Below are 19421 nucleotides of genomic sequence, written 5' to 3'. Positions count from 1 at the left end.
TTCTTTTGTGATTTCTTTCTAAAAACTTAAGTGATTAGTATTTTCCACATTCAGGGAATTAACTGGAAATCTATTAGGAATAGTAGGAAAGTTGAGGGGATATATTTGGACACAGATAAATAAGAAAATATGAGCAACTTTCTTGCGAATAACAATAACTAGTTAGGAAATGTAATTAGAGAGTAGTCTCATTAATTACATTATTAATAATATTGGCTAACATTTGTTGAACGTTTCTCCTTTGTTAGTCACTCCTGTAAACCATTTTACATACATTATCTCATTTTTTTTCCTCACAGCAATCCTGATAGGTAGATATCATTGTCACCCCCATTTTATAAGAAACTGAGGCTTGGAAAGGTTAATTGACTGCCTCGATGTCAGTCATATAGTAGTAAGGGTTAGAGCTTAGATCAGATCCTAGGCAATCTGAGTTGAGAGTTCCCACGTTAAACCACCTCTCATCTGTGACAGAGTACAAAACAAGGAGAAAAGTTATTAAGAAATGTAGGAAGTCTTTATAAAGAAAATATACTTGAATGGTTATTATTTACTTAGCAGACATGGTGGGGAATGAATGAATGAATGAATGAATGAATTTTTATAGCAACTCTTTGTAGTATGTGGTGGTATCTCCATTTTATAGATAAGGAAACTGATGCTCAGGTAAGTTAGGTAGTTTGCCATGGTCACACATCTTGTGTTTAAGCCAGGCTTTTAATGTAGTTTCTCACTTCAGGGTCTAAATCTCTAATTAATTGCTACACTGATTTGTAGATTGATCACATAAAACCTAGAAGAAAAATTTTCTCTATTACAAAACAACAGAAACAGAGCAAAAAGGTATATGGCCAGTTGGGAAACATGTTTGAAGTATATGACATAAAAATAGTATTTTTATTTTTATTTTTATTTTTAAATTTTTATTGTATTTTTCCCGTTACCCTTCTTATACCCCTCTCCCCCCACAGTCACCATCATGTTGTCAGTATCCATAAGTCCTTTTTCCTTTTTGCTCAATCCCTACACCCTCTAACCTTTCCCATGTCCCCTTAGCTATCATCCTGCTCTCTATCTATGAATCTGTCTCTATTTTGTTAGTTCAGTTTGTTCATTAGATTCCACATATGAGTGAAATCATATGGTATTTGTCTTTCTCTTACTGGCTTATTTTACTTAGCATAATGTTTTCCAGGTCTATCCATACTGTCACAAAGGGTAAACATTTCTTCTTTTAAATAGCTGAGTAGTATTCTGTCACGTAAATGTCCTATAGTTGTTTTATCCACTCATCTACTGATGGACACTTGGACTGCTTCCATATCTTGGCGATTGTAAATAACACTGTAATGACCCATAGGGGTCCCTATATTCTTTCAAATTAGTGTTTTGGGTTTGTTCAGATATATTCCCAGAAGTGGGATCTACTTCATAGAGTATGTTGTATTACTTCCTTTCAAGTCAAATCAGGAAGCAAATGTTGTCTGGTTGCCTCACTTTTAGTGGTACTAAGATGAGTAAGGGGGTTCAGGTGGTGGCAGCTTGATTCCTCTTGTTGTAAAGTTCTTCATCTGTCTTTTACCTAATGATTTCAGTATCTATTGACGATTGTTGCCTTGATCCATCCAGTATTTCATTAGGGATGGCAAAATGATTTTTCTGATTCTTCATTTCTTCATGTATTAGCTGGAATTCTTTAGTAAGGAACTATTCCTTTGTTATCCTGAAATGCCATTTGTACAGGAAAGGCAAGTCCAATGTTTGATTCCTTCTTTTATTTCTCAGTTTTCAGAATAGTGAGTTGGCATCTTAGCAGTCTCTAGCAGTGACTGATTAAATTTACTTTTTGACAATCAATATGAACTGTATATTTTTTATCTAGTTGCTGTATTTAAGTTAGTTGCAGTCCATATTTATTCTTATGTCCAAATGGCTTCATCCTAGGGCAGGGGAGCCCCTTCAGGTTGGTTTCTGTGTCCCTTTGATGTCACCCCATCAGTCTTTGAAAATGGTTTTCTTGTTTTTGGCACAAGATGTTTCCCAGATGTGGACTCAGTTATTTCTCTAAGGGTCCTGGTTTCTGAGTTCCTTTTAGTGGAAAATAGTATTTAGACATATTAAAGTTTTTGCAGTTAAACATACAAATATTCACACTAAGTGGGAAAAGCAGACTATAAATAATGTCACATCAGTTCAGGTCATGTTTTGTCCCCTCCTGATTTACCAAAAGTCTTAATTTTTTAGAGCTGTTTTGAAATTTTAATTACAAGTGAGAGATTATGCAGTTATAATACATTTGTTTGCATGTACAGGAATACTGTTTAGAAACAGAATTTTGTGGACTGGAGAAATTAAAAAATCTGTTTTCTGTTAAAAGGGAAACATCTGATTTCTTGGTAAACGGTAGACTATGCATAATATGTACATGGCTTAACTAATGCTTTTAATTACTTTATGTGTTTCTAGTTATAAATACATGTGAAAGCTTTGTGAATAGTTTCATGAGTAGCACACACATTTCTAAAAAACATCTTTTGATTAAATAAAAATATTTACTGTAACTTGGCACATTAGAAGTTCTTAATAATTATTAGTTTCCTTTTAAAGTTCTCATTTTGTTGCTCATTTAGACCATGTCTCAGCATCAGCACTATTGACATTTTTGTACTGGACAGTTACTTACCGTGATGGACTCTCCTGTGCGTTGTAGGATGTTTAACATAATCCCTGACCTCTACCCCCTAGTTGTTAGTTGTGACAATTGAAAATGTCTCTTGACATTGTTACATGTTCTTGGGTGAGGTGGAGGGTTGGGGGCAAAAGTGCCTGAGTGGAAAATCACTGAGTTAGACTGATCTGATAAGTTTTTTCATATAATTTATCTGATTTGAAATAGAAAGGAAATTGTGTACATTGAGATCAGGCTTTATTTAAAGATATGTTGCCGCTAGTCCTTCATAATATAGTCACCTCCTTCTAATTTATACCTATATATCCAATATACATATTTCTAGAGTTATAATTCATCTTTTTCTCCTTTTCTTGGGGAGATTTTTTTTCCTGATTTGATTTTAAAAGGACTGTAGTTTTCTCTTAATATGTATATTAGTGTTAGAAGTTTTTGAAATGCTCTATGAATTTATTTTGTTATTCTTAGCTTACCTAGAAAATGAAGACAAATTTGAATAATAAGCTGACTTGAAATAGTTAATAGTGAGCTAATCTTTGGTTATAAACTATGCTTTATTTGCCACTAGATGGACCTATTCTCATAATGAGCTGAGGAAAACGGAAATCTTTTTAACATTGAAGACATATCAGACTAAGTTTGTAGTATACTTAATAAATGGAATATTTTGTTACATTGAATCTATAGTCTTTCTTTTTTTGGAGTAGAGATTTGTCAGTAAGATAAAAACTTCATGTATTTTCATAACAAAAAATACTGAAAGAGGGCCCTGGCTGGGTAGCTCAGTTGGTTAGAGCACCCTCTCAATATGCCAAGATTGTGGGTTCAATCACCAGTCGGCACACACAAGAATCAACCAGTGAATGCATAAATAAGTAGAACAAGTCAACAAATCTCTCTCTTTCTCCCCCCCTTCCCCCTCTCCCTTTTCCTTTTCTCTCTCTCAAATCAATTAAAAAAAGAATATTACAGTTGTACTTTCTTAAATTATGTAGTCATGTGCCTTTATCACTTAATTGGCAATTGTTCTTACATTTCCTATTCATCAAAATATTTGATCTTCATAGAGTAAAAATTAAATGCAAAAACAGTAGTGGTTTAGGGGAGAAACAGCTAAAATTAGAGTATTGTATAAGTTGGTCTGAAATATAAGGTAGAGAGGAAGTCCACATGTTGGTTTAAAATGCGTGTTGAATAAAAAAGTATGTTTACAGCAAATGTTTTTGTGTAACTTTCAAAAGTCCTTTTTTCCAAAGCAATGGAGAATGATAGAATTTATAGAATTTCATTATTAAAGCCATTTACTTCTAAGAGGGGTCTTTAACTTTTCAGGGCTGACCTCTTTATTTTTTATTTCTTCCCTTCAGAAACTTCATTTCAGTTATACTGTATCGTTGTTCTTTGTTCTTGTCAACCTCTGTGATTTAACTAGGTCCTTCTCAGCCTATAAACATATCTAAGTCTCTTAAATAAAATATTACCACCTCTGCAAAAAGCAAAGCAAACCAAACAAATAAAAACAACCCCCCCCCCCAACCACATCTCCTTTTCTGTTTTATATTTTCCCTTCTCCTTCCCAGCTGACTTTTTGAAAGATTGAAACTTGAATTTATTTATTCTCATTCGCTTTCTTGCAATCTGGAGTCTTCCTTCTGTACTCCCAAATCAAATCACGACTTTCATTTTTTTTTTTTAAAGACCAGCTGAACAGAAGTCTTTTTTTTTAAAGATTTTATTTATTTATTTTTTAGAGAGGGAAGGAAGGGAGATAGAGAGAGAGAGAGAGAGAGAAACATCAATGTGCGGTTGCTGGGGGTCATGGTCTGCAACCCAGGCATGTACCCTGACTGGGAATCGAACCTGTGACACTTTGGTTCGCAGCCCGCACTCAATCCACTGAGCTATGCCAGCCAGGGCTACGACTTTCATTTTTAATCATTATGTGACATTTATAATGTCTTGAAACTTCCTTTTTTTAAAAAAAAATTTATTTATTTTTAGAGAAAGGGAGAGGTAGGGAGAGAAACATTTATGTGAAAGAGAAACATCAGTTGGTTGCCTCTTGCACATACCCTGACCAGGGACTGAACTTGCCACCTAGGCATATTCTCTGACTGGGAGTAGAACTGGCAACCTTTTCCTTTGTGGAAAGATGCCCAACCAACTGATCCGCACCAGTCAGGGTGAAACTTTCTTTTTCTGTTTTTTTTTGACCCCCATAACAGTTCATTTTTAGTCTTTGTTAATGATCATGTTCCCACCCACCTTCCTCTTAATTCTTGAATGGTTGGTTTTCCTTGTATTTCATCCTTCATTTTTTTCTTGTATTTTACATACCCTTTCTCAGTGATCTTATCCACACCATAGACCTCTTCCATAGTTGACTATATATTGATTATTCTTGAATCTACAACTCCAGCCAGACCTCTCTGGGAAGGTCTTTGTTATTACTTACAAATCCTTCCAAGTCCCTGAGAACCTTAAACTCAACATGTCCAACTGTACTTACTCATTGCTTTGGCTGTAAGATGATATAAACTCCTGTACTTTGTAACCTAGTAAATGGTACCACTGTCCAATTAATCACTCAAATCAGAAGACAAAGACTCCTTTTAAGTCTTTTCTCTCAATATTTATTGTCATAGACCCCGCAGATTGCAGATTCTACCTTAAATGTCTCTACAGTCTGCCTTTCCTCCTATCCCCATCACCATGACCTTTGTAACTCACACTTGTGTCTCACACATAGATTAATGAACTGGCTTCCTTACTGGTTTTCTTGCTTTATTGTTGCTTCCTGTATATGGTCTATTGAGCTGCCATTGGAGCAAATTGTCTGAAGCCTGATAATTTTATTGTCATGCTTAAAATTCTTTAATATCTCCCCATTGCCTTTATAATTTCTTTAGTGTGGTGCACAAGTATCTTCAGGATTTTGACCCTCTCGTTGTTTCCACCTGTCCTTGGCATTACTTTCTTAATCATATTCCATGCTTTAGCTATTCTGATTCATTTGCAGTTTGCTGTATGTACTATTTTGATTCATAAATTTACATTTGTACAAGTTGCTCCCACTGTCTGCAGTTCCTTTGTATTGTCGTTTATTGAGCATTGTTCACTGACTAAGGTTTTTGTTCTAAATATTAATGATCATTTTATTTATTATGCATGTAGAAATAGGTGATTTGGTTCAGTTGATACTGGTTTTATGATACTGGTTTTCAATATTTTTTTAAGTAGCAAAAACTGTTTTGGGAAGAAAATTTATCCTATCACAGAAATGAGATGAAAATGATATTTTATTGATATACTTTTAAAATGTCAAATTTCTAGTGTTATAAAGTCAATTGTTGAAAACAAAGCCATGTAGATGAATGTTAACATTTGGAAAATGTTTTTAAAGCCAATTGCAGACTTGTGCTATCATCTCACTTTAACATCTAATTTTAAAAAAAGCATTATGGAGGCACAATTTACATATATAGTAAACTGCATTCATTTGAGGTGTACAGTTTGATGAGTTTTTACAGACACCCATATAGCCACAATCAAGATTCAGAGCATTTGCATCTTTTGTCCTTTGTGTCCATCCTTTCTTCAGCCCTTACTTGTAAATTAAGCAATCACTTTCTACTCTGTCACTATAGATTAGTTTGCATTTTCTAGAATTTAAAAAATGAAACATATTTGACATACAACTGTAATTTAAAGTGTACAGTATGTTGCCCTGGCTGATGTTGCTCAGTGGATTGAGTGCTGGCCTGAGAACCAAAGGGTGTCCGGTTCGATTCCCAGTCAGGGCGCATGCTTGGGTTGTGGGCCAGGTCCCCAGTGGGGGGACACACAGGAGGCAACCACACACTGATGTTTCTCTCCCTCTCTTTCTCTCTTCTTTCCCCTCTGTCTCAAAATAAATAATTAAAATCTTTAATGTATACAATATATTCTTTTTATTTGTACATTGTAATATGATTGCCATTATAGTGATAATTAGTGCCTCTGTCATGGAATATAATTATTTTTCATTTTAGTGGTTGGAATAATTAAGTTCTCATTTCTTAGTGAGTTTGATGATTATAATAAAATGTTGTTTATATTCACTATACTGTGCATTACATTTCTAGGTCTTATTTTGCCAATTTGTATCCTTAAACATCTGTTTCGTACCACACCTTGCATCCCCTGGTAACTACCATTTTACTCTGTTTTTTTTTATGAATTTGGTTTTTTTTTAGATTTCACATATATGTGATTATCATACATTACTTGTCTTTTGCTGTTTGATTTATCTTCTTTGCATAATGAAGTCAAGGTCCGTTTATATTGTTTGAAATGGCAGGAAGCCCACATCTTCCTTACCCGTTCATCTGTTGATGGCCACTTTCCGTATCTTGGCTACTGTAAATAATGCTGTAGTAAACATAGGATTTTATATATCTCTTTGATATCCCATTTTTATTTTCTTTGGTTATATACCCAGAAGTGGAATTGCTGGATTGTATGGCAGATCTCTTTTTAGTTTTTAGAGGAACCTTCATGTTTTCTGTGGTGGTTAAACCAATTTACATTTTTACCAGCAGTGTACAAGGGTTTCCTTTTCTCTGCATTCTGTCAGCACTTTTATCTTCCTGATGACAGCCATTCCAACAGTTGTGAAATGATATCTCATGTGGTTTCGATTTGCATTTCCCTGATGATTAGTGATATTAGACATCTTTTAATATATGTGTTGGCCATTCATATGTCTTTGGAAAAATGTCTGTTCACATACTCTTTTTTTAATTTGATTTTTTAAATTATTGAGTTCTATGAGTTCTTTATATATTTTGAATACTAGCCCTTTATATGATAAATGGCTTGCAAAAATTTTCATCCATTTTGTAGGTGGCTTTTTAATTTTAATTGTTTTTCTTGCTAGGCAGAAGCTTTTAATGCTGCAGTGTAATGGAGTCCCATTTGTTGATTTTTGCTTTGGTTGTTTGTACTTTTGTTCTGAAATCCAAAAAAATTATTTTGCTTTTGGGGTGAAATCTAAAAAGTTAGTGTCGAGTAGCTTCTTCCCTACATTTTCTTCTTTTTTTAAAAAATCCTAACCAGACAACATTTTTTCATTGGTTTTTAGAGGGAGAGGGAGAGAAACAGAGAGAGAGAGAGAAACATTGATGTGAGGGAGAAACATCAATGGGCGGCCTTCTCGTATGGGTCCCAATTGGAGGTTGAAACCACTGCATGGGTAGGTGCCCTGACTGGGAATTGAACCTGTGACCCTTTGGTCTATGGGACCAATGGAGCCACACTGGTCAGGGCCCTTATATTTTTCTTTAGAGGTTTTATGGTGTTGATCTATGTTTAAGTCTTTGATCCATTTCGAGTTAATTTTTGTCAGTGCTGTAAGATAGTAGTCAAGGTTCATTGTTCTGCATATGTTTATCTAGCGCCATTTGTTAAAGAGACTACCCTTTCCCCCATGGATTGTTTGTGGCTTCCTCTTTGAATATTAGTTGACTATATATGCAGGGGTTTAATTCTCAGCTCTCTATTCTGTTCCATTGGTCTATATGTCGATTTTTATGCCAGTATCATACTGTTTTTATTACTGTAGCTTTGTAGTATAGTTTGAAATCAGGATATGTGATACCTCCCATTTTGTTCATTTTCCTCAAGATTGCTTAGGTGATTCAGGGTCTTCTATGGTCCTATACAAATTTTTGCATTTTATAGAATTTGATATAAATTAGATTTTATATATGTACTTTTTTTCTGGCTTTTTATGCTTACAAAACAGCATAATGGTTTTGAAGTCATCTTCATTGCATTTATTAGTAATTTGTTTCATTTTATGGACCGGTACTATGTAGTGCATAGGTAGTATAACATGTTTATCCCTTCATGCGATGATTGACATTTGGGATGCTTGCAGTTTTTGGCAATTACGAATAAAGTTGCTATGGACATTTGTCTTTGTGTCACTGTGGACATTTCGGCCTTTCTTTTTTTAAGTCCCCAGTGAGGATATGTTTTTATTGAATTTTTAGAGACGAAGGAAGTTGGGGGTGGGGAGAGATGAACGTTGATGTGAGAGAGAAACATTGATTAGTTGCCTTCTATATGTGCCCCCACTGGGATCAAACCTGCAACTTAGGTACATGCCCTGACTGGGAATCGAACATGCAACCTTTTGGTGTACTGCTCGGTACTCCAGCCAGCTGAGCCACCTGGCAAGGGCTGTGGACATTCGTCTTTATGTAAGTCTTTGAAGCATATATGTTTGTATTTTTCTTGGGTAAATAACTAGGATTAGAATGTCTGGGTCATTTGATATAGGCGTATGCTTAACTTTTTTTGGAACTTCCCAACTGTTTTCCAAAGTGATCATGCCATTTACATTTCTGCCAGCGGTGTAGCAGGGTTCCAGTTCCTCTACACTGTCGCCTACATTTGGCATGGTCAGTGCTTTTGATTTTAGTTGTTCTAATTTTGTGCATAGTGGAATCTCATTGTGGTTTTAATTGGTGTTTTCCACATAATTAATGATGTTGATCGTCTTTTTATGTGTTTCTTGACTCTTTGCGTATGTTTTTTTGCAAGGTGTCTATTCAAATCTTTTGCCCAGTTTTTAGAAAATTGGGTTTTTGTCTCACTGAGTTCTCAGAGTTCTTTATCTATTCTGGATACAAATTCTTTGTCAGATATATATGTTGCAGATTTTTTTCAGTGACTGATGTTTTCATTTTCTTAACGCCATTCTTTTTTTCCCTTTTATTGAAGTTATTGGGGTGACCCTGGTGAACAAAATTATACTGGTTTCAGGTGCACAGTTCCACAACACATCATCCGTACAGTACACTGTGTTGTGTTTTCACTCCCTTAAGTCAAGTCTCTGTCCATCACCATTTATCTCTCCACCACCTCCCCCACCTCCCTGCTGACAATCTCTGCTCTTTGTGACATCTTTCAAAGAACAAAACTTACTATTTTAAAGTAGTCCAGTTTGTCAATATTTTGTGTTTTTTCATGTTTTATCTAAGAAATCTTTTCCTACACTAAGGTTGTAAAGATTTTTTCCTGTATTTTCTTCTAGAAGTAAATTTTTAAAATTAATTATTGTTTAAATCTTCATCTGAGGACATGCTTATTTATTTTAGAGAGAAGTGAAGGGAAGGAGAGAAGGAGGGAAACATCGATTGGTTGCTTCTCATACTCACCTCAACCAGGGACCAAACCTGCAAACTAGACAAGTGTCCTGAGCCAGGATTTGAAACTGAAACCTTTCGGTTTACCCAAGGACTCTCCAGCCAACTGAGCCACGTGGACCAGGGCTATAATTTTAATTCTTAGTTTATTTCTTGTTTGATTTTAGTTATACTCTGTCAGGCTGCTTTATATACACAGAGTAGTTTGTAAAAGGTAACATTATAAAGAAAGACAGCCTGGCTGGGTAACTCAGTTGGTTAGAATGTTGTCCCCGATACACCAAGTTTGTGGGTTTGATCCCTGGTCAGAACACATACAACAACCAACCATTGACTGCATAAATAAGTGGAATGACACATCAGTGTTTCTCTCTCTCCTGCCCCTGTGCTGTCTTCTCTCCACTGCATCCTCTCTCTCTCACTAAAAGTAAAAAGTAAAAAATAAAAAATAAAATAAAAAAAGAAAGAATAGTCTTGAATGTTTCTACTATTAAACAGAGATAGCAGGAAAGCCTTCGTTTTGAGGTCTGCAGGAGAGTGAGTTAACTTGGCAGTAATGTTATGTTGATAATGTCCATCAAGCTGTTGTTATTTCTTTTTCAAAGTAGTCAAAATGACTTAAAATGCGATTATTTTTAGAATTTTTGAGACTCATTTGCAGCTTCAGAATATAGAGGCAGGACCACACTGTTCTCAAATATGTCCTGAAAAAAGGTTTAAGAGAAATTAATTTTTTTCCCTCAGGTTTTTCTTCTAAAAGCTTTTTTTTTTTTTGATAGAGTATAAAGCAATGTAAAGATATAGTCATTTGGTTTCTAGAGAACTTCAGAGTAGTTTTATTTTTATTGTACTGTGTTTCTATCAGTTAGTCAGTTATTTTTGGCATCTAGTTGGTGTGTGTGTGTGTCCATCTGTAGGATTGTGTGTTTGATGGAAATATCTCCTCACTTAAAATGCTTGAAATCTTTTAGTTGTAAGTGAAATCTTTAGATCCTAGAGACAATTTGTAACTAATAAATATATATTAGAATAAATCAGTATATATTGCATTTAAACTTCTAGCTAGTGCTACAAATTAGATTCTAAGCAACTGAAACTGACAAGTCACTAATAGTTGTAAGGGAGGACTGAGTTTTTAAAAATGCAGTTATTTTATAAAATGATTGAAATGTTTTGATGCCAGATTGGAATTTTAGAGAAAGATGTGGCTTCCAAAGTGATTTATTAATTTTAAAATAATAATGCTACTTAATTTTCTAGGTGTTCATTGTACCCATGGTTTCAATCGCACCGGTTTCCTCATATGTGCCTTTCTGGTGGAAAAAATGGACTGGAGGTATTTCTTTCTTGTTATGATGGAAGAAGACATATTTAGTAATTGATAAAAGAAATTTTATTGATTTTTTTTTTAGTTTTAGCACTTTATATTGCCAAATTTTTGGTTAAGTCATGATTAATATAATTTGAGTATGTCTTCATTTTAGATTTGGTTAATCTTAGACTACCCTTCATTACCTGGTGTTATTGTACTAGGTAGCACTTTGAGTGCTTATGATTTCATATACTATGCATTTTCTTTTCCAGATGTTTTTCACTTACTAGAGACAAGTTCTCCCAAAATTTTCTCTTTGTATTCACCTTTGGAAGTTACTGTTGTTGTTCTTTTCATTTTTAACAGTATCTTTTTATAGCTGTTAAGTACTAGGAAAGACTTATAATGCTATATGGAAAAGTTTTTTTGGGGGACAGAGTTGCTTTATTTAAACCAGTCAGAGAGTTTTTATTGAGTACCCCTTATTAGTGAAGTACCTTTTTAGTCCTGAGACATTAGGACTTTAGGTACTAAAAAATTCCTGAGACAAGGGGTTATCACTAATTGAATTTTCTCATTATTTTGTTTATGAAGCCTTTCTATACAGTAGGTCCTTCTCAAATACAATTAGCTGAGGTACACATCTGATTGTATATTTTATTTCCCTGTTTATGCATCTTCAGTGGTTTTCTTCTGCATGCACTTCTAGCACAGTGTTTCTGGCCTCTGGTGCTGGACACCAGTGATTTTCAACCCTTTTCATCATGGCACATATAAATTAATGACTAAAGTTCTGTGGCACACCAAAATATATGTTCTACTTTTTGCTGATCTGACAAAAAAATAGGTATGATTTTGATTCATTCACATCGGATGGCTATAGTGTTGGCTGTTGTCATTTTTTAATTTGACAGTCTAAGGGAAAAGACATCAGTGTCCTAGGCTAAATAGTCAAATATTACATATTTTAAAAATTCTTGTGGCACACCAGTGTGCCTCAGCATACTGGTTGAAAATCACTGCTCTACACAATCACTCCAGAGTCCTGTGTCAGATTCAGCTATGGTTAGCCTTTCTCTGAGGACCTATGCTTGTAATTGCCTGGGTTTCTTGAAAGTTCCTGAAAAACCAGCATGCTTTTTCCTTTCATTGATTCTGCTATTCACATGTCTTTGATGCTTTTCTTCAGATTCAGACTTCAGCCTTTAAAGCTTTATTTAAATTCTTCACATAACTACCCAGGTCTCTTCTTCACACATTAAAATTTACTTCTGGAGTTTAGGAATTGTCATTGTACCTTATGTTAAAACTTTCAGAATGAATTTGTCCCTTAAGAGATTGAATGCCTTAGAGTGGGATTGCGACCTATTTTATAAATCTCTGTATATTTCATATGGTGCTTTAAATATAGTAAGTTTTGAAAAGTCTGTGTAAATGGAGAGCAGTGAGGAAATTGCATGGTGTTTGTTTTCCATAGTATTGAAGCAGCAGTTGCCACTTTTGCTCAAGCCAGACCACCGGGAATTTATAAGGGTGATTATTTGAAAGAACTTTTTCGTCGCTATGGTGATATAGAGGAAGCACCACCCCCACCTCTATTGCCAGATTGGTGTTTTGAGGATGATGAAGATGAAGATGAGGATGAGGATGGCAAAAAGGAATCAGAACCTGGGTCAAGTACCTCCTTTGGCAAAAGAAGGAAAGAACGGTTAAAACTGGTAATGTTTAAAAATATACTCTTTTTCTTAAGCAAGTTTATGAAAATGGAATTTTGACTCTGTTTTACTGGATTTGTGAGGTCATTTCATTCTTTCTATTTCTGAAGATTCTTGATATCCATGACTCTTTGCCTTTTCTACAAGAAAAGTTTCTTATGCAGATTCATTCTGTTCTTGTTTCTTAGGTAAACCAAAGAACTCTTAGGTATTACATTGAGAATGTATTATTTCTTTGGAAAGTATTGTGAAATTACACTTAAATATCTAGTGAAAATTTTGCTAGTGCTTTACAGAATTGTCACAGGGTTCAAATAACTTTACATATAAATTCTGCTCCGTCCCATGGGTGGTATTTTTATATTTTCTGTAAAGTTGAACTCAGCAGACACTTCTTTGGCCACCTCCCATTAATTTTCTAGACTGAAAGTCCTAACTAAAAACACTGGATGTTATCTCTTTTCTTGGGGGAATAAATATATTGAGAAGAAAGGTACTGGTTGTACTTGTACATATGCAAGTATATGGTGTAGGCCAAAGGGGAAAGTTAGGGAAAGTGTGAGGTAATTAAGTTAATAATTAAGGTGTGTGGGAATCACAGTTGAGCAGTAACGCCACAACTCTTTAGTAGACAGTGATTCAACGGCAAGGAAGAAATGCTGTATTTTATCTAACTCACATAATACAGTTATTTTGGGCTTTAAATAAATGTCCTTTGTTTGAAAAACATTGTTTTGATACGTATTTACACATTTCAAACTTCAAAATTCTAAGGCCATTGAAAAGTATAAATGGCTTTGGAACACAGAAATAATTTAAAAATAGTTTATTATTCTTTAGTCTAACTCATCCTTTCCTGGATTTAGATACCTGAAATTACTGAATCACATACCTGGAAAAATAGGAATCACATTCTAAGGGAAGTCTAAGAGCATAACATAACATAGTATAACTATAGATGATTACCCTCTTACGATATCATTTTTGTGAGGGATATTTTTTATAAGGGATATAGTTTGTAAGTGTTTTTTTTAAAGAATAACAATCACGAACATATGCTTACTGTGTTTTTGAATTATGGTATAGCATTTGAGTGTGTAAAAGAGTTTAAAACAAAGAGTTACTATTTTGCAAAATGGGGTAAAGTTTGCAGTATTTTTTTTTGTCCAGCAGAAAGGATCTTAAAAATGACATTTATTTTATATTATCAAGTACCATTAAATCCCTTTGATTGCAAATGAGCTCAGGTAGCAATAAGGGAAAAATAGTCAAGATGGGCATATTCTTCTAGGAAAAAGAAATAATACTTAAAACAAAATCCCAAGCGTAATTTCTCCTGTTTTGTTTTGTCAGTTACTAAGAGGGATATTTTAGAAATTCCCCACTATGATTGTGGATTTACCTGTTTCTCCTTGTAGTTCTGTCATGTTTACTTCATATATTTTGTGGTAATACTGTGTTTTTATACAACTATGTGTAACAGATTATGTTTACAGTGTCTTAACTTAGCATTGTGAAATATCTGATTTAGTATGATTGCACAAGTTTCTTTTGGATAGTGTTTGTATGGAATATCTTTTTTCTGTCCTTTTACTTTCAACCTTTATCTGTTATTTTAGGTATGTTGCTTATAAGCATCGTGTTAGATTTTATTTATCTAGCCAACAGTTTTTGTCTTATTGGTGTATTTAGTCCATGTGCATTTATTTTACTGATTTCTTTATTTCAGATTTAAACTCATCTTACTGGGTGTTTTTTTTTTTGGTCCCATTTGTGGTATGTTCCTTTTTATCTTTTGGCCTCTATCAGGTAACTCTAATATGTGAATCACCTGGGTCTTTTTTAGTTTTTCTTCTTCTATCCTTTGATTTCCAGTCAGTTGTAGGGTTTTGTTTTTGTTTTTTATTTACATACCAAGGTATTTCTGCTTACTAGGCATTATATATGAAAAATTATGGAAATAACTTGAGAGTATGTATCATGTTATTTTCCTTCAGAGAAGATTTACTTTTGCTTCTACACAGGACTAGGAGTTGAACATCTTAACTCAGTCAAGGATTTAACTGTTTAGAAACTAGGCTTTAGTTCTGGCAGGGGCCTGGTCTGTTTTTGTTTCACCCTAATTTCTAGAGTGCAGCCCTTTGGGGATCCTAACTAGAAGCCTAACTGAATCCTTCCTCCTCGTTTCATCATTCCTCTGGTTTGCTGAAAACTGTATTAGCCTCTCAGCTACTGTTTTTGAAGCAATGGCTATAGAGGAAAATTCTAGAGAAGGAAAAGCTATGTCTAGCTCATTTCTGTCTAGCTCACTTTGTTAGGCTTTCCTTCCCTCTGAATTCTTGGTCCTTCAAGTCCTTACTGCCTTTCTAATTCTTCAATGTCTTTAATAGGTTCAAAAGGCATTTTATCTAGTTTATTTTTTCATGGCTGCAGAATTGGTCTAAATTAGCTAGTCTCTCATTGCCAAAAGAAGAAATATTCCCTTTTCCATTTTTGGAGAGAGTAGTTAGATTTGACTTCTTTTTTTTTTCCTCTTTAATTTTCTTTATTTTCACGCATTAAAAAAATTAAACACACTATACAAATGGTTTTTCAGAGCAGAGTACACACAGGTCCATTCAGGCCCCTCTCAAAGTGTTTCCAACATTCTAAGTGCTACCCAAGACGGCAGCTCTTACCGTGTAGCCAACGTACTGATTTAAATGCTTTGGCATACAGCCCTCAGCATGGAAGGTTCATTCCCATCTGTTCTTAAGTTAGGTTAAATGGCGTCAGTGTTCATATTTACAGACTTGAATTGTATTGCCCCTGAGCAGTTCTGATGTAGATCTGAAACCGGCTGACGGGAGTCTTGATCTCAGTTTAAAAAGGGAGAGCCCAACAATGGTGGCAAGCTGCTGCTGGGAACTAGTTGTCATCCTTCTCACCAGATACGTTTGCTGCAGTGCACAGTTACATCCTTCTAGAAGGGTTAAGCCAGTAACTGTAGGTGTCCTTTTCACCATCAACGTGCTCCAAAAATTCTTTCTTAGTCAGAATGTCAATGCATTTTGTGATGACTGGTACCTGGGGCTTGAACCTCAAGGTTGTATGAGCACCTCCGTAAGCAGCTGCTGCTGGTTTGGGACCTTCCTTGTATTCTTGCTTCCTGAATCAGCAGTTTGTGGTCTTCTCCAATATTTTTATTTTATTATTATTATTTCTTAGATTTTAATTATTTATTTTTAGGGAGGGAGAAAGATAGAGAGAGAGAGAGAAACATCAATGTGCGGTTGCTGGGGGTTATGGCCTGCAACCTAGGAATGTACCCTGGCTGGGAATCGAACCTGGGACACTTTGGTTCCCAGCCCGCGCTCAATCCACTGAGCTACGCCAGCCAGGGCTTCTCCAATATTTTTTTAAAAATATTTGATTTATTTACTTTTAGAGAGAGGGGAAAAGAGTGAGGAAGAGAATGAAAGGGAGAGAGAAAGAGAGGGAGAGAAACTCATCAGTGTGTGAGAGATGTAGCGATCAGTTGCCTCCGGATCAGTTGCCTCTTGCAGGACCCTAACCTGGGACCTGGCCTGCAACTCAGGCTAGTGCCCTGACTGGGAATTGAACCAGTGACCTACACCAGCCAGGGCAGTCCCCATTATTTTTGTGTGTGGTTTCTTTTTCTTGCTTCTGTTCAGTTTATATTGGCACATTGATGTTAATCCTTAATTTCTTATTTTTATAACCAAGATATAATTTTATTAAGGTATCTGGCTTTACTTATACCTCACCAATATTTGCATTTTCATTTTTCAAGACCAATAACTTTGACTTCAATAAAATCTGTAGGACTTGTGCCAAAATGTCCATTTTGATTTGGGTGTTTTCCTTCAGCGTCTGCACTGTGTAAGTGTCTTCTGTGTTGTACCGAAGCAGGATCGCCGACTGGAATGTAGATGCCTTTGAGTACCCACCCAGCCCTTGTCCCCGCCCCACATAAAAGAAAGAGAGGCAAATTTAAACACATGGAAAACACCCAGAAATCTTATGTTTGAAGCACTTAAAATGAAGTGTGCCTTTATTTTTTTACTTAATTATAATTACAGAAGAAAATAAGGGAAGATAAAAAAGAAATTGATGCATTGCAGAAAAGATTAAGGAAAAAATAAATGGATGACACATTTACTAGATGGTCGGAATTATCTTTTGTAAACAAATTCAATAGTTGTTAAATCTGTACTGAGGCTCAATATTTATTTGTTCTGTTAAATTAAAAATACTTAGTTCAACTGCATGTAATTATTAAAACACCTCTGTAGTAATATTGTGGGAAAGTACTGGTTGAATGTTGATTAGATTTCTAATGTCTTTATATTGTTAGAAAATGAAGTAATGTTTGTTTTTTTAGGATTAATTTATGCTAATTTGGTCTTTGCCTTTCAGAAATTATTGATTTCTTAACTTTGCTTAGGAAATAACATGCTTAGAAGTTAAAGCTAGTTATCTTCTTTATGTGAAACTAGTACCTTCAGAGTAAAGATGCTGAACATTAAATTGTAATGCTTTTTTAAAAATTTGTATAAACATATACTTTTATAAGAATATTGATGTCCTGGCTGGTATAGCTCAGTGGATTGAGCATGGCCTGTAGACCAAAGGGTCGTCGGGTCGATTACCAGTCGGGGCACATTCCTGGGTTGTAGGCCAAGTCCCCAGTAGGTGGCACATGAGAGGTAACCACACATTGATGTTTCTCTCCCTTTCTTTCTCCCTCCCTTCCCCTCTCTCTAAAAATAAATAAATAAAATAAAAAAAAATATTTATTTAAAAAAAGATTTAACAACATGTTAAAAAAAGGAATATTTAAGGTATTTGTATATCTCAGTGACTAAACATGGTAAAAAATTCTTATCCACGTGTTTTAGTTTTCTTTAAAATTTCTTTTTCCTTTCTTCCCTCCCTCCCTCCTTCCCATTTGTTATTAATTTTAATGGTAGAAATGGTTCTAAAATAGAAATTTCTTTTTTTCACTTCACTTCTGTTAGCACTTATTTTGTACTGAATTTATTCCTTGGCCATAAGTTTTTGTGTATTCAGTGATATTTTTTTTTCCTGTGGAACCTCCTCTTCTGGTTTAGGAACAATCTGCTCTTTCTCAGTAAGGCTCATCCCATTGTGGCAGGGAAAGCTCGTATATGGGATAACCCGCCCATGAACTCTGTAAGTTCTAACACCACACCTTGGGAGTTTTGTTCACCTGTATGTGCTCAGTGACCAGAGAACCTATATCTAAACCCTTAAATTCAGCATTAAACCCTGCACTTTTAAGCATGTGCAGTAAAAATTCTTTTTGGGCCACTGACCCTGCGCCCAGCCCTACTGTTTGGCCTGGGCACACCTACCAACTCCACCATTGTAACGACAAATGGCACACATTGCTTCTGTAAAGTGACATCCTTTGTGTATGTGGTGGCTTTTTGAATATTCATACCCTTGATGGCCTGGGCAGTTTCATGAGTATTCTTAAAGTAAACACAGAGATTTGAACCTCTTGATTTGCATGATTTTGTGGGGTTTTTGGGGTCAAGTGAATAGTGACCAATTTTCAGAGGTGACCTCTGCTGGCTTCTGGGAAGAGCTGAAACAGAATAGAAAGGAATGGTACTCTGGTCCTTTGACTCATGAAACCTCTAAAGTACACTTAAGAAAAAGTAGACAACGTATTAGATAACTATGATGTGGTCCAGAATTAGGATCTGAATCAGTCTATTGGATTCAACTCAGAAGTCTTTTATATTTGACAGGGATGTATGCAGACTAAATATTATATTCTTTTTTTTCCTTCCCAAGTGGCTCAAGTTGCAGAATTTTTGCTGGAAAGTTGATCATTGCAGCTTGTAGAGCATGTTTTTTTATTCCCTAATTACATTCACAGCTAGAGTTGTTTTATGGATTATTCTTAAGACTGATGCCAGCCCTCTTATGGGTCTGAAAGTAATTGTAGCATGAATTTAGAAATTTTTTAGTCTATAGAGTTTTTTAGGAGTGTTCTTTATTTGATTTATAAATTTTCCATCTGCTTCACTTCTCTGATATTTTAAAAATACACTTGCTTTAAAATATAGTGAAGATACTTTATGTAATTCTGACTTAAAAAATTTAGATTAAAAATTCAATGATGAGTAATCTTTAGTTTTTATGTTGATACATACAACAATTGTAGCTTTGCCACTTCGTTATACTCTCATTGTAGTTTACGAAGGTGTATATTGTAGGTGTTATCCCCTTAAAGTCTGTGTTCAGTAAATGATGCAACTCCCCTACTCCTCTCAAAATGAGAATCACTGGTGAATGACCTAGGCTCAAAATTCTGTTTTTACCACTTCAGTAAGTTATATGCCATCTTTATGTCTTATGTACTCATTTGTGAGATAAATACCATAAAATCTACTTTTCAGAGTTATTACAAGGATTAGAGAAAGTGTAAGATGCCAGATAATCTGAGCTCTGAATAAATGGTAGATGTTATTATTGCT

The 19421-nt window shown here is 35.0% G+C and overlaps 1 protein-coding gene across 2 annotated transcripts in view; it reads left to right on the top strand.

Moving 5' to 3' along the window:
- RNGTT (RNA guanylyltransferase and 5'-phosphatase) overlaps window positions 1-19421 on the top strand; it is a 242293-nt gene that overhangs the window by 13138 nt on the left and 209734 nt on the right. For both annotated transcript variants that reach the window (XM_045843819.1, XM_045843818.1), the window contains exons 5-6: window positions 11143-11218; window positions 12672-12912. In XM_045843819.1, coding sequence (XP_045699775.1) covers window positions 11143-11218; window positions 12672-12912 — 317 coding nt within the window. The remainder of the gene's footprint in view (window positions 1-11142; window positions 11219-12671; window positions 12913-19421) is intronic.

Source organism: Phyllostomus hastatus, unplaced genomic scaffold (assembly GCF_019186645.2).
Source record: "Phyllostomus hastatus isolate PE091 unplaced genomic scaffold, TTU_PhHast_1.1 phas_contig_40, whole genome shotgun sequence".
Classification (NCBI taxonomy): domain Eukaryota; kingdom Metazoa; phylum Chordata; class Mammalia; order Chiroptera; family Phyllostomidae; genus Phyllostomus; species Phyllostomus hastatus.
This window is presented reverse-complemented; position numbering and strand designations above follow the sequence as displayed.